The following is a 20,302-nucleotide window of genomic DNA, read 5'->3' on the forward strand; positions in this document are numbered from 1 at the left end:
CTGTGCTAAACGTGGGGGATCTTAAGATTATTTCATTGTCTCCAACAGAGATTTTAGACATGTAGTGCATAGATAAAGGCTCACGTAAATCCCACGCTACCAATGATCCGTCCTCCTGCAAAGTTTTCAAGTACACATCTGTCAGCATTAACCCGTATCTTCCGGTTTCACAGTTCTGTTGAAATCCCGCATATAACCGCAGTGCATAGGCAGATTTTGTTCTATCCTTAGATTGCGTTTTAGAAACATGTCGACGAATTAGAAGGAAACACAATTCGAAGTCCAACAATAGTAGACTATTCACAGTCCTTCCCTGTGTTGGGCGAATTCTACCATTGAGTTCGTTGAGCTGGTATGGAGCGAAATCTGAGGAGAGTATGAAGGCCCACCCCACCCTCACCCTCTAGGTTGACTAGTGTATTTGCAGATAATGTTCTCCCAAAATAGGCGCGCATACGGCAATATAAGGGACTGGGAAATTTCTAGATCATGGCAACATAATCAAAACTGTGTTCATTGTAAACCTCCGTGCAAACATCTCTTCTTTTCGCCTGAAACAATGGGAATAGGAGACGTTTGCACACAAGCCTTTCCCTTGTTTGTTGAAGTTGTCGCATTCATTCATCGCTACAAACCATATCCGATACACTGGATCAGACTGTTCTTGATTTCTACAAGTAATAAATAGCTCATGGTAAATAACATGAAACTTACCAAGCCAGCAAACGCCAGTGTTGCTTTGGAAGGACTCAAACAACAACATCTCGGAACAGACTCGCAGATTAAAACTCTAAGAAAAATAAATGAAAATCAATTCTCCTTTTTTCTGACTTGTCACATCACGCTTACATTGATTCAAATTCTCAGTTTTGATGAAAGCTCAGTACTGAGTTGTACTTTAACGTGCATCAATATTTTCAATACTTTGCAACAAATTAAGCGTTTCACACAACAGCGAGCAGCTGCTACACACACCCTACAAAAACTAAACATGCCAAAGTCATAACAGGTCTATTTCAACTGGAAAACGAGAGACTGAGTAAATTTTTAAAGTGAACAACTCCGAGGTGCTCGGCACACTCCCTGGGTAAAAGTATACTTACTTTTGAGGTTCTGAGGGTTCGTTTGTGTTCCAGAAGCACACCAGACCCTTTTCTTGAATACTGTCTCGAACCTTTATAAAAAGGAATTTATTACGTAACTTTAGCTATCAATTGCAACATCACCAACAACAAATTTCCTACATAAATGATCTATCTTAAACTTCATCTCTTTCGTTTATTTTTAAATAAAAATCGTTTTCCGTTTTACTCTTTTCACCGATATTCCGCAGAGGTCATACCTTCGAATCCCGTTCAAACCTGATGTTTTTGAATGCTTTCTTTTCGCAGCTGCTTTAGTTGCGAACGTAAGACAGATGGTCTCATTCAATAATACAGCATTACTGTTTGATAGAAGACCAGACAGATTACAAGCCGCCATCAAAAAGGCATCCCAACTAGAGAAAGTCGGTTGTAATATTACAGCATGTTTACATGTAGGTTAATAGCCTATATGGGTTTCTTACATCCCAACAAATGATTGCTTTACAATTCTTTGTTTCCAATCTGTATTGTTATAGGTTTCCTCTACAATGATCGCCATTCTTCGTCATATTATAGGCTTACTCGATCAAAGAAATGTAACTCAAACAGTTCAACTCACCTTTGAAGTAATTTTGCCCTTGTCTGTCACTGGACCGTAAGCAATAAGCAGACAGTGTGTTTGCACTGGAGACATGTGTACACATTTCACTGGTCGACCTACAATAACCACCGTGGCAAAATTTTAGTGATCTTGCAAGTTTCGCATAAAATTGCTCTGTTTTCTTCCAGCTTTCACTGACGGATTACCCAGACAGCTTAGTATAACTACCCAATGAGAATTCCCAATAGCTGGTATCTAAATTCAACCAGGGGCCCGTTTCTCGACTTACCGCGCCCGATACTAGTAAGTACTTTTTTCAAACCGTGTTTTATCGACTGGTTGTAATTTTAAGGGCAACTTGCTCAAAGTGTTCCGTGAAACTATATAAACACTTTAAAATAAGCTTTCAAAATCTATGAAAATTGAATTTCTGTTACAGAACGTGGTACACATAATTTAGTTTTGGGTCCGCTAAGATATCGGCAGGTTTGACAAATGGGGCTTGGGTTTGAAATAACGGCGATTTCACGAAATGGCCAAATTGTGTCCCTAAGCTGAGCTTAAACTGTGTATAGATACTGTAAACAACTTCCCAAGCTCTATTAAAACTTCAAGCAATAAAAACACAAAGCCAGAAATAGCTTAATAGGCCAGTCAAAAGTTCGAAGATGAACTAAAATTGTGCTGCGAATGCGTAAGAAAATTACTATCCACTTATTGGTTAGAGAACACAATACCGATTACGGGCCTTAGAAACAACTACAGTCAACTCTCTCATAGCGACCACTTCTCGTAAGCGACCACCTCCCGTAAGCGACCACCTCGTAAACAACAGTTTTGTTTCTCAGTTAAATACTGTTTTAAGAGCTCTCTCGTAAGCGACCACCACTCAAATTTCTTAAGGGACCGCGACCACTTTTTAGGCCAGAAATTACACATATTCTTTTGTTTTCTGTTTCCGGTAAGCGACCACCCAACATAATCACGTATGATCGCTTGTAAATCATTACTCAGAAGTGACAAAGTTCAATTTTGATGACGCTTCCCCGGACTGCTGACAGATAACGACAGTTCATAGACAGAGAAGATGGCTATAATTAGATCTGTAGGTAAACGGGAATTGGTACAGTGATTTGTTCCAAAATGAACCATGAACGATGTTATGCAAAGTTTCATCAGAAGAATGAATAGATGTGAAAAAAATAAATAAATTAGTTTCTACAGTGTATTTGCCTTATTTTAGCTGCTAAGGTGATATTTTTACGTAATTAATTAATCAATCCAGTATTAGGATTAGTTTGTTTATCTTTCCCGTAAGCGACCACCTCCCGTAAGCGACCACTTTTTCGTGCACCAAGGGTGGTCGCTTACGAGAGAGTTTACTGTAATAATGAATACCAAGGACAATGTGTTTCATTTAATGCAGACGATACAAATATGCATTTCATTTGCCCCAGATCTCCATACCTTCAAGATAGGAGTGTTTGGTTGTTAGTTGCATAAAGCCATCGCTACAAGTCATGTCCTTCCTTTCTTTGAACTGCGTGTTGCTCTGTTCACTGACGCTCTCTTCCAGTAAAATTAAACACGTCTACCAAACAACACACGATTTATACATTTAAATTAAATTCAAATTCAGCGAAAATGTACGTTTCAAAGGTATCATAACTTCGAAACGTCGTTGTCATGAAACCTACTCTTATTAAAACTTATTTCTATGTTTATTATCAACATTATTGAAATCAACGAATTTATTTCTCTACCTCCAGTCCTGAGTGCAGAAATGTCATTGTTTCTTTCGAATTTGTACACAAACAGTAACTACGACCACTCAAGTGAATATTTTCACACCGAAACCGGGAAACAAAATTTATGCATGACTTGTCCATGACTTTTAATCCCATTCAAAACTGAGACTATAATGAACCACTGATCAGAGAACTGGTGAAAAACATTAGGTGAAATGGGCCACCGACCGAACGTTCTGATGATTGACACCATCAGCTCAAAAAATTGGCAAAATTCTAAAATTCCATTAATTTTCCAAGACACAAACTTTTGAAGGTCTATAATGCAAATTTCACATTCCAAGACTATTGGAGCCTCGGTTTTTTTTTTACCAGTGTTTTCTTGTGATGCTGTTCAAAGGCTGTAAAATGAGGTTCGAACTTTTGCAACTGGGTAAGATCCTCAAGTATGACCATTCAAGTAAAAACTAATGGTGAAGTATGTGGTAAATCCAAAAGTGAGATCATTCAAATGAAAGCTGTCGAGAAATGGTTCTACGTTTTGATTTTCATTTTCATTTTCTGAATATTTTAATTTTTTCAACAGAAGTCGTGACGAGGTCTCAGACGAAACTAGTTTTTTAGTCGCATATAACTAAGCCATTGCGTTGAAAGTAAATGAAAACGAGGTGTTTTCCGATCAAGATGATGTTTAGTAATTCTTTCTTGTCTTCGACAAGCAAATAAGTTTTATGCCACTGTTCTACAGGAAACATTTCTCGATGAAAGTTTAAAAATGCCAACACTTTACTTAAATGACTGGTTGCCACTTTTTAGAAAACGTTCCTGATTTCCTTTTCCAAAGGTGACATACAGTGGTAGAAAATGTTACTAATCATCTTGTCAACTAACCTGAGCGGCCCGCTGAATGAAATTTGACAGTCTTAAGCTATCAATGTTGGCTTTTTCTGTTAGTCTGGATAAATCTTCTTGTAAATCATCTTCATCATCTGGAATAAAAAGTCAGACTGACCTCACTACTGTAAATAATGAATGAATAATGAGAATACTTTAGCCTGGAAAAATTAATTCATTTTGGAACTTTGAAACCTATTCTTTGGCAAGCAAGGTTTCTTTTTTCTTTCCTTCCCTTCCAGTTCCACTTGCTTGCATGAGGTACACTATAAGGAACTCGCTTCACAACTAAGCCCACGCACTTCGTATATGAAACTACCAATACAACACGGACCGTATAGCAGTGTCACTTAAACACACGATAATAGAGTCATGACAACCGTGACGAGCATCACCTTTGACACTCGGTGATTTCTAAATGTTCTGAAGTAACTGTGGTGAGAACCATACCATACGACAACTTTTATTTAGGTATGATGGGTTTTAAAGCAATAACTTGTGGGGTCGTATTACAACTTAAAAAATACGATTTTAATACTAAAGTAATAGTTCATGTGGTCACTGTAGTAAAGTTAGAGTAGTTTTCGTAGTTTTGTAGTTGGTGAACTACCCCGGCTAAACGTACTGCAGACAACTCAAAACCTATCAATTACATCTACTACAGAAACTACACTAACTACAGGTAACTGCAAAACTGTACTAGCTAAGGAAGAGTAGATACCATGGGAAGCTGCAGATGCACTAAGTAAAGATACATTATGAACGCTTCAAAATAGAGTGTTTTAGCTTTATATTCGTGATGGTAGTATGAATCTATTAATTAACCAACCAAAAATGATGATGTTGTAACTTGTTGTTTTAGCATCATGAGGTCTCACCTCCAAACGCAACGGCATCACTTGCAGGATGTTGTGTCCATTTTGTTCTCATTGCTATTTCCTCTGTTTGTATTTCTTTTTCGACATTATCTTCATTGCACTGGAGAAATGCCTACAAATACATATAATACAGGTATTGTACATGTGTACAGCGTAGCTTACACAGATATTTCACCCTCCTACATGTGATACAGGCACCAGGATAACAGACCTTAGTATAAGCAAAGTTTGTTCGTGTGTTACTAAATCTGAAATCACTTCCCCATTGCACACCAAGAAAAAGCTGGTTGTTAAGGCCATTTCTAAGGTCTTAACCCCCCGGAGGATACTCCCGAAAAAAATGGATAGGGGTGTGCGGGCCGCTTCTCAAAACCCTTACCCTATTTATGACCAAAATCTGCGATTTTCCCTACCCTATTTATGACCTGATAGTGTCTGGTCAACTTCAGTTCAAAACTCCCCTGGAGTCCAGCACGTGACCGGAGCGTGTGACAAGCCATTGTGGCACGTACACAGTTACCGTAAACATCATGATGAAGAAGTAGCTTCATCAAAAAAAAAAAAAAGAAAAAATTTAAGACTAAAGTGCAAGAATTGATTACCAAAATGGCCGCAAAATGACTAAAATCAATTCCCTATTTATGACCAAAGCGGCTGAAAAACCATATCCTTTGGCGCCGCACATACTTATATAGCCCACGTAAGGGAGTACCCCCCCCCCCCCCAGGTCTTAACCTTGGTTTAACCTTGGTGGTTAAGGCTGCTTGTTAAGGACAATGAAATAAATCTACATATATGCATGCAGAGTATACACCAATAACTTACAACATTGTTTCGTTGTTTATGATACATGTAAATGAAAAGAAAATTTTCCATGGAATTTGATCCACGCGCATGTGTTTGTTTATGACTTTACATAAGATAACAATCATAGTTACTGCGCTTCGTCATTGAAAATACAAAGAAAAACAGACAAGAAGCTTTCCTAAAAGAAAAATTTATTCAGATAAGTCTTTGTTTACGCCTAAGAAGCGAACGCGTAAAACTTTCGCTTCGAAGCGATTTGAAGGAATCGCAAGTCAATTTTGAAGAGAATTTATTGGCCTGTGTGGAGCATGTCCTTGAAAATTTCGTTAAAACTGTCAGAGATACGAAGAATCAATTAATTAGAATAACATTTCAGCACAAATTCACGATCAAACTTGTCTTTTTTTTTGGGAGGTGGACTCCCAGAAGCCCTCGCACATTACCCGGGGACATACTGTAACCGAGAAACTTAAATGATGATTTGAATTGTCCGTTTGTTCCTCACTTTGATAAAACCGCAATCTGGGCCAACACATAAAACAAAAATACGCTTGAATAAAACTCAAAATACGTCACATCTCCTTGAAAAAAAAAAAAAGGCAAATCATGAAGTGTGCATCACCTCGTACACAGATCTAATGCTTCCATGTAAAAAGGTACGAAAAAATAACAAAGAAAGAAAAACCACAGTCGAAATGTTGACTTGTTGCCATACCAGCACGAGTAAATATTGCAGTGTATCTACATGTATATAATTACCTGCTTAGTGTTTGATCGTCCAAAGTTTTTTATGTACAGCTCATACTCATTAAGAGGCGGCAAGTCAAAAATATCAAACACAGCTACATCAAGGTCAATCAGGTGCATCAGCTCCTGCAACAATAATCAAAAAACACCCTGAACAAAATGGTATCATTCCTGGATTACCCTAGCAGAAATTACTCAATCTGTCCACAGTTATCATGTCAAGTTGTTGTCAACAGGAGATGTGAAGCTTAATACAGTGTAGATTAAGTAACCGACCCTGAACCGTGAATTCTGGTCTCTTTTTATACAGTCAAGCTACTACAAAGCATTTCAAACATGCTATACAAACTATTAAAACACCGTCCACCAGTAAGCTGGTTCTACCTTACTGAAAATCAAGTGAGTAGTTGGATAATTGAGTACTGTACCATTGTGAATTTGGAATTAAATTGTAGCAATATTTTCTTTGAACTCACAAATTTGTGCTTAGAGGTATAACTGATTAATTGCAGAATTTTGCAAGCACATTTTAAATTATTTTCCACCTGTCCTCTCTTTCTTGTCCGTGAGGCTACTTTATCAGTGATCTGCTTCTGTTTTGCAGCAACAAAGTTTATTCTTCCATGAGTAGCAGTGGTTGGTCGCACTTTTTCTAAGAAAAATGGAAAGGCTTCCTTTAAAACAATGTTGCTACATGTATACACATCAGATGCAAAACCCAGGCATTACACATATAAATTATTTTATTCTTTACCCAATTGCAGTCCTGAATTAATAATAGTATAATAATAATAATAATAATAATAATAATAATAATAATAATAATAATAATAATAATAATTAAAAAAACTTCAATGCGAAAGACAACCAGGAATATTTGAGCATTCAACTCAAGTGAACTCAAATCACATCACAAGATCTGACCTTAGGAAGCTGATTAACTACAGCGACCTTGAAACTGCTCCACCATCCCTGATGTATGTACATGAAAATACTCTACAGTTTGCAACAAGGTTATATCACTCACCTTTGTGAGTTTCTGTGTGTTCCTAAACAAGAAGGAATAAAATCCAAGCACACAATTAACAAGAACGTTATCAACCACCTTTTAGATTTACATAGTTTTACTAAATCTGAAAGAGGTTGATAATTTAAAAAATTCTGGCCAAACAAAAAGTTAGCTTTCATTTGATAACCTAAATGCATTTCAGAAAAACTGTAGCTACAGGGAAAACTGTTGTATTTTTCAAAATAAGCTTTAAAAACCAAACAAGTAAAGTGATCTTAAGCAGAAAAGTTTTGACCATTATGACCTGGCTATTCAAAGAATATTATAAAATGTAGATTCCAGGAAACGTTAATGCAGGCCACAAATGAGCTGACTTCATTTTCTGGAATCTTGGAATCCTGATTGTTGGGAAAACTAAAAGATCTTAAACTGTTAGGCCTACAGCACAACAATTTCTGAGACATACATTATGTAACAACGTTACAACAAAGAATTTCAGTTTAGCCAACCTTCGTTTGTTCTCTGTCTTCCCTGGATGAAGTTCTTGCACCCTCATTCTCTGCATTAATGGCTTGAAGAAGCTGTACATGCAAGTAACCAAATAATTAAAATAAACTATTAGTAATATCTTGGTGAAACCTTCTGCCTGGATAAGCTAACACATGAGCTCAACCTATTTATTATTTAATTATCAAATGAAGTATACCAGTAATTTGTTACATTAAAACAGCGGTTGTTGTGCATCTACATGTACACCACAATCAATGAATATGAATATACATGTACAGTAGGAGCACATCACAATCAGCATGTCAATTCAGGGTTTTTATGTTTGATGTTGAGGGCTGCTTCAGTACACTGTACATGTATGACTTGGAAACACCAAAGATATTCCATGCATTCCTATATACAGTACATATGACACAACATACCTCTTCCATTCCAGAGTGATCCTGCATAAAGATAAGCAAATTCATAGTGTTACAATAAACTAGAAGTAGGCAAACTAAAACTTGCAATATTTACACTTGTATTTCAGCCAAATCAAATCACCTGTTACAAGGTAGCTCTTTCACAGTGCTCAAATTATATTTGCCTTAATTTGAATGGTAGTTAAGAACTCATAAAATAAGGTGCATCTTAAAACTCAAAACCTTTGACCAGATTAGTCTGTCATTCCTTCACTTGCCTGCTTGCTCACTGATTGACTCAGTCAGACACTTGCCAGCCTGTTGCCTGACTACTTACTTACTGTACAATGTAGTCACTTAGCAGACTGCTCAGCCACTCACTTGCTGGTCACTTGGTTAGGTGTTTGCTTGGATGTGTGGGTCAAACATTCACAGTGGTTTCTTTGTCGTACTAACCTGTATATCAACACTTGTCTCATCATCTTGATCCTCAACATCATCTTCAAAATCTTCATCATAATCCTATACAATCAGATCACAAATATGACATGCCAATGATAATAATGTCAGATGAGTGAGATTAGACATCATAATAAAAACATACATGTGAAGGGGTGACAAGTAATGGATTCAAGACTTTGCAAGACAGCAAGTACGTGTTTTTCTCTGTAAGGGTGCATTAAATTGACCCTACGAATACATACAATGATGACAAAAAATCCCTCATAAGAGGTTTTTGGAGTTACAGGAGCACAAAATGGCTCTTAAATTATCGTGTATCAGCGAAAGTTTGCAGAAATGGAGTCCCAAATTTACTTAAAAACAGAAATCTAACAACTTTTACGTTTATTCTCATTCCAGAATGTGGTCAAATGAAACATTAGAAGTCAGACTTTGAAAAATTTTAATTGTTCAATTCATTCAAGCCTGATACTTTCAGAGTGTAATTAATACAGATTAAAAATGTTTTGTAAAATACAGTGCACCAGCTTTTAAACATCATTCACCACAACTCCTGTGTGTACACACAGTGTATTTGCCTCAGTTTGATTTCATACAAATACGATAGTGACTATTGCTCAAGTGAAAAGCATTTTTAACTCGTGAATGCGTGCATGCGCAATGAACGAGTTATAGCGATAAGTGACTGTTGACTTGGTTGGTTAGTTGGTTGGTCGGTTCTGTCGTTAACTTTTGGGCGTGCGCAATGAATGAGTTTTAAATTCAATTAGTGGAAAAAACACGCGAACATTTATTGTTCATGGCACATCAGGATTTTCTTATTCAATACATGTATGTAGAGAATAATTTGACGATCATTTTGTGCAAAAAAGGAGATTTTTCGCTAAATCTGAGCAAAGTTACAAGTTTTTTCAGTTTTACAGAAAGTCCGGGGTCGTAAACTCAATTAGTGAAAAAAAAAACGTGAAAATTTTTTTCACGACGCATCAGAATTCTCTTATTCATTCTGTAGAGAATAATTTGACAATCATTTTAGTGTAAGAATGGAGATTTTTCGTTGAATCTGAGCAAAGTTATTAGTTAGGTTTTTTCGTTTTTTTCCACAAAATTAAAAATAATTTAATTTAAAAGTAATTGTCGGCATGGACTTTGAATAAACAAGACGCTTTTTAGGGGTCTCTTTAAAATACAGACCGGATGGCGGCGGATGGCGGATGACAAAAATGTGGATGACAAAAAAATTAAAATAATAAATAAATTGATAAATTAATTAATGACAGATATGCCACATTTTTCTTCATGTATCATCGGATCCGAAAAAAGAAAGAACTTTCATGGGAGAAGATGTACTTTATCATCGGGCTCCATTCTACTTTTCAACTTAACATCATCACTACAGTCCTTTTTTTCCCATCTTTATTAATAACTGACATTTAACAAAGAAAACTACACCACTACCACTACAGTACTTAATCGACACACCACCCTACCTTATATAGTTGTCAATTTTGCACGGAGCGTTTGTACGTGCTCGGCACCTGTAGAAAGGCTTGTTAGCGTGAGTAATAGCTCGAGTGAATGAACCACGCACCTAGGTTAACCGATGTCTGAGTTGTCGGAAAGCAACGCAGATTTGGCCAGCCAACTTTTGTTTGGAAGAGGTGAGTTAAGTGAATGAATTGTTGAAAGTCCATCAAACTTTAACCTTTTTTTAATGTCAGGCAATTTTTGGTAACCTTTTTTTTGTGTGTACACTGTACATGTATAGTGAAAATGCTAGTCCAGCCCACGATGGTAGGGATTATTTATAACTCTTGCATTTTAATGCATATTACAAAATTGCGATAGTAGCATTTTAGTTATAGCTTTGACCAATGTCTTACGGCTTCTGTTGAGGTAAATCTTATTTTCATTGTTTTACAGCCCCTTAAGGCTTAGCTTACCCTTAGACCCGCAAGTATACAGCATAATGTAGGCAAAATAACTTACTGGATTTGCCAGTTAGCCTTCCACGCAGACATTTTTAGAGCTCGTCACGTCATATTTCCGTTCATGGGGAAGAAAATATTGCGCAACGAGCCCAGAGAACATCTGCGTGGGAGATTATTTGCCAGTTCGGTTGCTTCTCTTAAGGTGGGGGTAAATGTGAATTTGGATGGAATTTTAAGAGGTTTAAAGAAGGGATAAAAGGTTGGGTTGCCTCCAACCCAAGAGCACACCGGGTTGGTAGGGGACTGTTCGAGTGTCCATATATCAATTTTAACTTCAAATTCTAATTTTTAAACTACATCAAATCTTAACTATTTCTTATTTTTCCAATTTTTTTTTTACTCTTTTGAGAAAACCTATCTCCTCCCAAATATACCTAAAAATCGCCCAAACGTTTATAAAATACCCCCAAACATTGATTTGTGTTATGAGCTAAGGGTTCTTGTGAAAAATTTGTTCCGGCTATTTCCTAGTGCAACTTCATAACATATACAAAAGTCAAGCCATAGCGTAGGTCTTTCGGCATGAATCAGTACTTAATTTTCACGTAATTTTTGCATATATTTCTAAAAGAAATTGGGCCTAAGAAATTGTTTGTTTATTTATTTATTTATTTATTATTTTAATTTTTTAGTCATCCGCATTTTATCATCCGCCATCCGCCGCCATCCGGTTTTTAGAGCTTTTACCTTTAGCACTAGTGGCCTTATTTATTGTAGGCCTCACCAATTTTTTAACCTATCCTCCCTTCGCGATTGAACTAACTGAATCGTTTTAGGCAGAAAGAATACATGATGTTGCGTTGCCCAACTTGAAATTTTGCCACCAAAAAATATTTCCCGCCAGAAAATGTCTTCAGCTGAAAGAAGCACTCTTATTAACTGAAATGTTCACTGCTAATCATAACTTTTTGCATACATGAAAACTCGACATCTTTCATCATATTTTTCCTTCGCATGCAAAAGTATTACATCAAGTAGATTAGTTTGCTAAAAAAAAACTAGTTTTGCTGTCAGTTTTCACGCGAAAGCGGAACGTGCCATGTCACGCATCATTGACGTTGTAAACAAAATTATGCAAATTTCAGCTTTCATAGAGGTTTCAAAGGGAAAAAATGTTTCATTTTCAAAATTTACAACTAGTAATTTATGGGAAAGCAAAAGGACGCGGTCGATAAATAATTCTTATTTAGCAAGAGCTTGTCATATTTCATTATTTTTACTTGAGGATTGCATGGACTGAACTCCAAAGGAAAAATTTCACGCATTTATGTTGGGCATGAAATGTAATGCGATACTTTGTTGAACAGATTTCCCTTTGTGAGATAGGCTTGAAAAAGCCAAATCTACCCAGAAGTTAAAAAAAGTATGCCCTACAGTAATTTTGTAATTTTAATTCCCAAAAATACTTCACTTGCCCATTGGGCAAGTGATGGTCCGAATCCACTAGCCCGATCGCAAAATCGAACGTAAGGGACTGTTCGAGTGTCCATATATCAATTTTAACTTCAAATTCTAATTTTTAAACTACATCAAATCTTAACTATTTCTTATTTTTCCAATTTTTTTTTTTACTCTTTTGAGAAAACCTATCTCCTCCCAAATATACCTAAAAATCGCCCAAACGTTTATAAAACACCCCCAAACATTGATTTGTGTTATGAGCTAAGGGTTCTTGTGAAAAATTTGTTCCGGCTATTTCCTAGTGCAACTTCATAACATATACAAAAGTCAAGCCATAGCGTAGGTCTTTCGGCATGAATCAGTACTTAATTTTCACGTAATTTTTGCATATATTTCTAAAAGAAATTGGGCCTAAGAAATTGTTTGTTTATTTATTTATTTATTTATTTATTTATTATTTTAATTTTTTAGTCATCCGCATTTTATCATCCGCCATCCGCCGCCATCCGGTTTTTAGAGCTTTTACCTTTAGCACTAGTGGCCTTATTTATTGTAGGCCTCACCAATTTTTTAACCTATCCTCCCTTCGCGATTGAACTAACTGAATCGTTTTAGGCAGAAAGAATACATGATGTTGCGTTGCCCAACTTGAAATTTTGCCACCAAAAAATATTTCCCGCCAGAAAATGTCTTCAGCTGAAAGAAGCACTCTTATTAACTGAAATGTTCACTGCTAATCATAACTTTGCATACATGAAAACTCGACATCTTTCATCATATTTTTCCTTCGCATGCAAAAGTATTACATCAAGTAGATTAGTTTGCTAAAAAAAAAAATAGTTTTGCTGTCAGTTTTCACGCAAAAGCGGAACGTGCCATGTCACGCATCATTGACGTTGTAAACAAAATTATGCAAATTTCAGCTTTCATAGAGGTTTCAAAGGGAAAAAATGTTTCATTTTCAAAATTTACAACTAGTAATTTATGGGAAAGCAAAAGGACGCGGTCGATAAATAATTCTTATTTAGCAAGAGCTTGTCATATTTCATTATTTTTACTTGAGGATTGCGTGGACTGAACTCCAAAGGAAAAATTTCACGCATTTATGTCGGGCATGAAATGTAATGCGATACTTTGTTGAGCAGATTTCCCTTTGTGAGATCGGCTTGAAAAAGCCAAATCTACCCAGAAGTTAAAAAAAGTATGCCCTACAGTAATTTTGTAATTTTAATTCCCAAAAATACTTCACTTGCCCATCGGGCAAGTGATGGTCCGAATCCACTAGCCCGATCGCAAAATCGAGTAGCCCCGGACTATCGGACACGAATTTGTATGACGTAGCTGCACATGGCGTGCTTCTATGAACTTTGAATAAAAAAACACGTGATTTTTTTTTTTAATCGGCGCATCAGAATAATCTTATTCAATCTGTAGAGAATAATTTGACAATCATTTTTATAGTACAAGAATGGTTATTTTTCGTTACATAATCGGGCAAACATATCATTATTTTCTTTTAGCTTTCAAGGAAGTTTCCGTAGCCGTCTAAATTGCAATTACTATGTGTCATCTGCATTCACGAGTTGGCTCACAGGAGCCTTTGATTAATATCCAAAAGGATCCAATACATTACAATGAGGTAGTGAAACGTATTTCAACTTTTAATAAATGTGCATGTAATGTAACCCGAAAGGACTAACAAATAAACAAGTTTAGACTTCTTCAAGTTCATGAACCTTGCAGCTCCTCTATCCTCCGTCGTCTCTCTGAAGCTCAAAAGTCTTTCAAACATGTTTTCCCTGTATTGGTCCAATTTGGACACTTCTGTTACTAATTAAATTGTAATTTACTGTAAATTATATAGACCACCAGAATGTTGCTTCCTTACAGAGAAACTTATTAATTCAAAATCAGTTAACTGACAATAGACTAAAGACCCTTCCCTCTGTCTTCTTCTTGTTCCCAGCCTGCCTAAGAAATTTGGACATGCATGTACATGCATGACTTAATCCAGTGGGTAGAGTTTGTAATCTACCAAACTGCATGATCCACACCTTGACCAACCATCCTGTACCTAAAATGATCCCATTTCACTCTTACCTCAAAGTCATCATCCTCATAATCATATCCATCATTCTCTTCATCGTGGACCTCTTCCACTGCATCTGCTGATGCCATTGTTTTCAATGAAGCCTTCCTCTTTTGTTCAACATCTTCTTCTATAATGTCCTTAAAAAGACAAACCACGAATTTCAGACAAGCTTTTTCTTTACTATCAAAGTCTTGTAGTGTAAACTAATAATAAATATTTTTGTAATTATAGTTTACATAATTTTGGTTTTAACCGATAAGCAATATAATGAGCTGTATAATTATTTTACCCCATTAATCATCTTAATAGACCTTTTTCATAAATGGCGGCCGATAAATTATTTTATTTTCATGAAAATTAGCCTTACTAGCCTCGCTAACATGTGCAGAATTCAGTATAATTTTTACCCTAAAACGAGATTGGTAAGGCTAATTACCGTAACATATATTGAATAGAATAATAAATCTGCCGCCATTTATGAAAAAGGTCTATAGACTTTGCTATCTTTGGAGTTGATGAATCAAGGGACTATTTCCAGCATTTTACAAATAAGACAGTTCAATAGTTTAAAGCCATTTGACTTACTGCCTCTTCCACAGTGTCTGATCTAAATTTCAAATGCTCTTTCCTTGATTCCTGCCAAGGGTGGCACAAAGAAAAAACAAAAAAACATTCATCTTGATATTTCTACAAACAGATCACATTGATGTTCCACACCTAAACAACTTGATTCTGATTTGCTCCTCTTTGAAACTGACAATCCTAATCTGTTCCTCATCCTTTACTAAAACATTTTGGAAACCACAAGCACGAATTTCCTTAAAAAACTACACTGAAAAAATTGAACCTTCAAGACTGCACATAAAAGTATGTTATTATTCTTATAGCCACTTAATGAACTCGAACACATGAATGTATCCCAAAGTATATGCACTATGTACAAATAAATTATTAAAATACAAGTCTACTTTTCCTGCAGATTACAAGAGAAAAGTTGCTAAATGCAGTGTTACCAAATTTAGTCCCCATGCATCTAGCAACTGAATTGCATTGCAAGTTGCAGAAAAAAAAAGCTCATGCAACATCACAACTTACAGTACCACTCAAATGTAAGTTGACAGTCTCAACTCAATCCTCATGAAAATCGAGTATGGAGAATTGAGTCAACAATAAAAACTCAATTCACTCAAAAGTCTACCCAATCCTCAATACTCAATACTTGATTATTCAAAGTTTTCAGAAAACGCAGTGACTTTCCACTTCAAAAAACCCTGGGAATAATCTGTTTTGAATCACAATGTATTGTTTCTCATCAAAATGTCTACTGATATGCCAACAATAGGATATCGTCGAGAAACCAATACCTTAGAATCATCTTTAGTTATCTTAGGAGAGCTTTACTAATCATGCTCCTGGGTCAAAGAATGGGTGCGCAGTCAATTTCAAGTTATAAAACACTTTAAGCTGCATAATAAGAACAGCTGTAGCTAAGACAACTTGACAATACAGCTGCCAGATAAAGAAAAAATTGTTTTGTTTGGTCTCCCACTACAACATCTGTTTTCTTTGCATTATAATTAGTCAGCTTGAAAAATCATTTGTGTAGATGTTCATGGCTAATACATGGTGTGACTTTAAAATATTGTCAAAACTTGATAAAGAAGAGAATAAGTACATGAACTGAGTTTAACAAAATATTGTCAACACCAAGCTGCTTGAAATCACTTTTAAGTTTCTGCTAGTACCTCTTCCTGTTTTAGCAAATCTGTCAATTCCTTTTCTCTCCTTTTTACTCTGTCTTCTTTATCTTTCTCATCAGATTTCTATTGAGTAAGACACAAATAATAGGTTGAAAGACTGAATATTGATCTCTGTTAATTCCTGGCAAGTATGGCAATACAGTAGAACCCCGGCAACTCAAACTTGGATAACTCGAACTCCCCCGCTAACTTGAACTGAGTCTCAATTCCCTTGGATTTGACCCAACTTTTCAGTCATTCTTACTCGGTTAACTCGAACTCGGATAACTCGAAAACCTCGCTAACTTGAACTAAATTTCGTTTTCCTTGGTCAAAATTTACCCCGATAACTCGAATTTCTGGTTCTTATAACTCGCCACGGATGCCCATTGAGATATCCCATTAGTTTTTCTTATCGTGTGATTGAATTCTAACACTTGAACAAAGACTGGACAATGCAAAAGGGAACACAAATTGAGTGTATTAAAAAGTTACACTCACAGTATTGCATTGTCGTAAGAATGCATAATCGTTACAGTTGTTACAAAATGTATTAGTTTCTCGTGAAATAAGTTTAATTTGCATTGTATTGTATATAGTGTGAAATGTCAGCCGTCTCCTCTCCCTAACCAACAGGGGGAGTGCCCCCTGTTGGTTAGGGGGAGGAGACGGCTGACATTTCAGACTATATTGTATACCGAAGTGCTAAAAATCAATAAACTATTAATTATTAACCTGGAAAATTGAACATTTTAATCGACCCCGATAACTCAAAACCCCTCTAACTTGAACAGTTTTTCGTTTCCCTTCAGAGTTCGAGTTACCGGGTTCTACTGTAGCTATATGTACATGATTGATGTATGAACAGGATCTGAGCTTTGACTTTTATGCTATAAGGAAATGTTCTGTTTGCTATTCTAGAAGGAATAAAACATTGTTTTCTATGAACTCAGAATTTTGGTTTCATTTCCAATTACCTCACTTCTTTCCCTTCTTCTTTCTTTATCTTCCTTTGTTTCTCTGTAAAACAAAATGTACACACATGTACCAATGTATTTGGATGGCCTTGCTAAGCAGGGACACACACCGGGAAAGAACAAAAAATAAGAGGAAGGGAAGAGAACCGAGAGAAAATGGAATTTGGGACAGTGAAGGTCAAGAAAGAGAAATCTGTAAAAAGAAGCTGAAGTTAACTGCGTAATAGTATAAAAAGACAGAAGGCCAAAAAGTTACAAGTCAGCAAAGAATGCTACAGAGACCAAAGGATAAACAGCCAAACTGTATGGACAAGGAGGGGAAAAATTCCAATATACTTTTTCCCAGACTATGTTTAATCAGAGACAAGGAAAATTACAATCATGTAAAAATCAAATTGGCTCAATTTTTCTTAAAGGTAAACCAAAACAAAACCACAGTGCATGTTGACAGTATCTGTGTGTGAATTTAAAAAGTAAAATATGAAGTTTCTGCCAAAGCCTGGAAGTTGGCTACCCCAGTCCCTAAATCGTCTCTTCCACTACTACAGACTCTCTTACATGTAGTTACAAACTTCACTACCTTCTATCACCCTTTTTGTCATCATGGCTTCTTTCTTTTGAGCTTTCCTGCGATGTACATGTAATAATACGGATCATTAAGCATTAAGAAGTAACTGGAATGAAAGAACATCATTTTGATAAAATTGTTAAGTTACATGTACACATGCAATAGATACATGTACACCTCTGCAATTAATCACCTTTACATGTACAAATAATTGTATCTTACATTGTATAACCATGCTGGACATTAACTGCATCATTTAAATGTATGGTACTTTCTGTATTAATACAGAAAATGTAGTTGGAAAAAATGCACCACAGTTGTAGTTTTAGAAACACATGTAGATTGTACTGTTACCTCATGCCTTGATCTTCTCTCTGAGTCCTTATCACGTCTATCACTTTTCCGTCGGTCATCTTTGACGGAATCTAGATTTTCTTTCTCCAGTCTATCTCTATCCCTTTCTTTGCGGTGTTCCCTGTCCTTGTTTCGTTCTCTCTCTCTTTCTTTTGTTCTCTCCTTTCCCCTTTCTTCTCGATCTCTCTCTTTCCTCCTATCCCTGCTGGTGTCTCTGCTCCCTTGTTTGTCTCCTTCTCCTCTCCTCTCAGACTCCCTGTCTTTTCTTCGTTCCCTGTCTCTGTCCTCACTGCTCCTCTCTTTCCTCCTGTCTTTACTTCTGTCCTGATCTCTTTGTTTCTCTTTACTGCGATCACGTTCACCTCGTCTCTCTTTACTCCTATCCTGTTCCCTATGTCTCTCTCTTCTTTCACGACCACCCTCCTCGTCTTTCCTCTTCTCTGGATCTTGGTCTCTTCTTCTCCCTCTATCACGTTCTTTATCGCCATCTTCTCTCTCTTTCCGTCTTTCTCTGCTTTTGTCCCTTTCTTTTGATCTGTCCATGGTGCTCCTTTCTTTTGTCCTTTCTGAATCCTTTGTATCTTTTTCTCTTCTTTTTTCCCTATCATGATCCTTTTCCCTTGTTCTGTCTTTGTCCTTCTCTTCATCTCTTTTTCTCCTCTCTCTGTCCCTATCTCTTCTTCTGTGGTCTGTTTCTCCATTGGCTACATCATCATGGCTCCTTCTTTTCCTGTCATCATCCTGTTCCTGTCCAAACAACAACAGCACGAACAATTCAAAATCACCCTCAAAGACTGTCATTTGATCACATTTCTTTGAAAGGAGGGAAACTGGATTCACCTATATATGCATTGAGTTTTCTCTCCACCACAAAACCCAAAATTATTTGAATTTGATTAGGGGATAAAGGACCTGAATAAAAATGACATCCAGGTAATGCCAATAGTCTTTACACTGTACACAGCAGTAAGGAACAGATCCATGTAAATGTGCTCCAATCACAATTACATTGTATAACACACGAGTATTTAATTTACTCTTATATTTATTTGTTGCCTTTGCCTAATTATCAGTGAACAGTTAATTTAAAACACTGTACATATTTCTGCCCACATGGCACTCTTCATCCAAAACTGACTGTAACTGTCCAAAAGTTGCTGACAAATGCTCCCAACACAACATATTTTCTCCTCCCACAGATCTAATAAAGTGTTTGATTGTTAAAATTTCACTGCAAGTACTAAAATGATTAAATGTACGTGTATCTGTACCCTGCGTTCTCTCTTGTCCTCAGACTTGTGACTTGACCTTTCTTTCGATTTTTTGCTGTCATCTTTTGATTTTCTTTTCTCATCTGGCTGCATTAACATAATAATAAAAATCAACAAAGTGATTCCCTTTAATACTTGACTATTCTTTCTACTACTAATATACATGTATATGAATGAGACGTTTGAACCAATTTACCATAAAAGATCTATGAAGTTCTCATTGGACTATTAATTTTACTGTATTTCAGGCTTTGAGAAGGGGTGGGGGGAGGCAGTTATTGATTTCCAATCACTTATTAAACTTTGAACAAAATTTGAACTAGCTTTTAAAAAAATTCTACCTCACAGCCTCAAAACATAGCATAGACCAAGTGTTCCTAATTTCAAACACACTGATGGTTTGGCCATTGGTAAAGTACATTGCATATCTATGCCTGAGTATTAAAGAATGTTTCCTATTGCGTTTTCTTGCATGGAAAGTGGGGCTTAATGGAGATGGGAGGGGGGCTATGGATTGCTTGGATAGGGACATTAACCAAAACACTTCAATTCACAGTTTTGCAACAACAGTGTTCAATCTAGAAATTAGTCAAAGTGGGTCATATGTCCCACATGGCATTTTAAATTGGGTCATTTCAAATATGGTCTACCTGGATCAAACTATGATATTGAAACTTTGAATAACTGACTTCTCCAGCTTCACCATCCTTATCCAGCCCACCTTCATGCTTTTCAAGTTCAACTGCCATTCTCTTTTGCATAAAAAA

At 36.3% G+C, this 20,302-nt stretch overlaps 1 protein-coding gene across 3 annotated transcripts in view; it reads right to left on the reverse strand.

Annotated features, from left to right (window-relative positions):
* The window catches only part of LOC146488547 (cytoplasmic dynein 2 intermediate chain 1-like), a 38,064-nt gene that overhangs the window by 14,503 nt on the left and 3,259 nt on the right, over positions 1-20,302 (reverse strand). For all 3 annotated transcript variants that reach the window (XR_014866370.1, XM_085118260.1, XM_085118244.1), the window contains exons 3-22: positions 19,536-19,622; positions 18,265-19,011; positions 17,923-17,969; positions 17,343-17,385; positions 16,372-16,449; positions 15,212-15,262; positions 14,635-14,763; positions 9,137-9,202; positions 8,702-8,722; positions 8,279-8,350; positions 7,788-7,809; positions 7,306-7,412; positions 6,773-6,886; positions 5,207-5,318; positions 4,326-4,423; positions 3,154-3,277; positions 1,705-1,802; positions 1,104-1,174; positions 715-790; positions 1-115 (exon numbers count right to left, since the gene is read on the reverse strand). Coding sequence is in view for 2 of the 3 variants with exons in the window: in XM_085118260.1 (XP_084974386.1) it covers positions 1-115; positions 715-790; positions 1,104-1,174; positions 1,705-1,802; positions 3,154-3,277; positions 4,326-4,423; positions 5,207-5,318; positions 6,773-6,886; positions 7,306-7,412; positions 7,788-7,809; positions 8,279-8,350; positions 8,702-8,722; positions 9,137-9,202; positions 14,635-14,763; positions 15,212-15,262; positions 16,372-16,449; positions 17,343-17,385; positions 17,923-17,969; positions 18,265-19,011; positions 19,536-19,622 (2,278 nt within the window). In the remaining variant the exon portion in view is untranslated. The remainder of the gene's footprint in view (positions 116-714; positions 791-1,103; positions 1,175-1,704; positions 1,803-3,153; positions 3,278-4,325; positions 4,424-5,206; positions 5,319-6,772; positions 6,887-7,305; positions 7,413-7,787; positions 7,810-8,278; positions 8,351-8,701; positions 8,723-9,136; positions 9,203-14,634; positions 14,764-15,211; positions 15,263-16,371; positions 16,450-17,342; positions 17,386-17,922; positions 17,970-18,264; positions 19,012-19,535; positions 19,623-20,302) is intronic.

This window comes from Pavona decussata, unplaced genomic scaffold (genome assembly GCF_977016875.1).
Source record: "Pavona decussata unplaced genomic scaffold, jaPavDecu1.1 SCAFFOLD_9, whole genome shotgun sequence".
Lineage (NCBI taxonomy): Eukaryota > Metazoa > Cnidaria > Anthozoa > Scleractinia > Agariciidae > Pavona > Pavona decussata.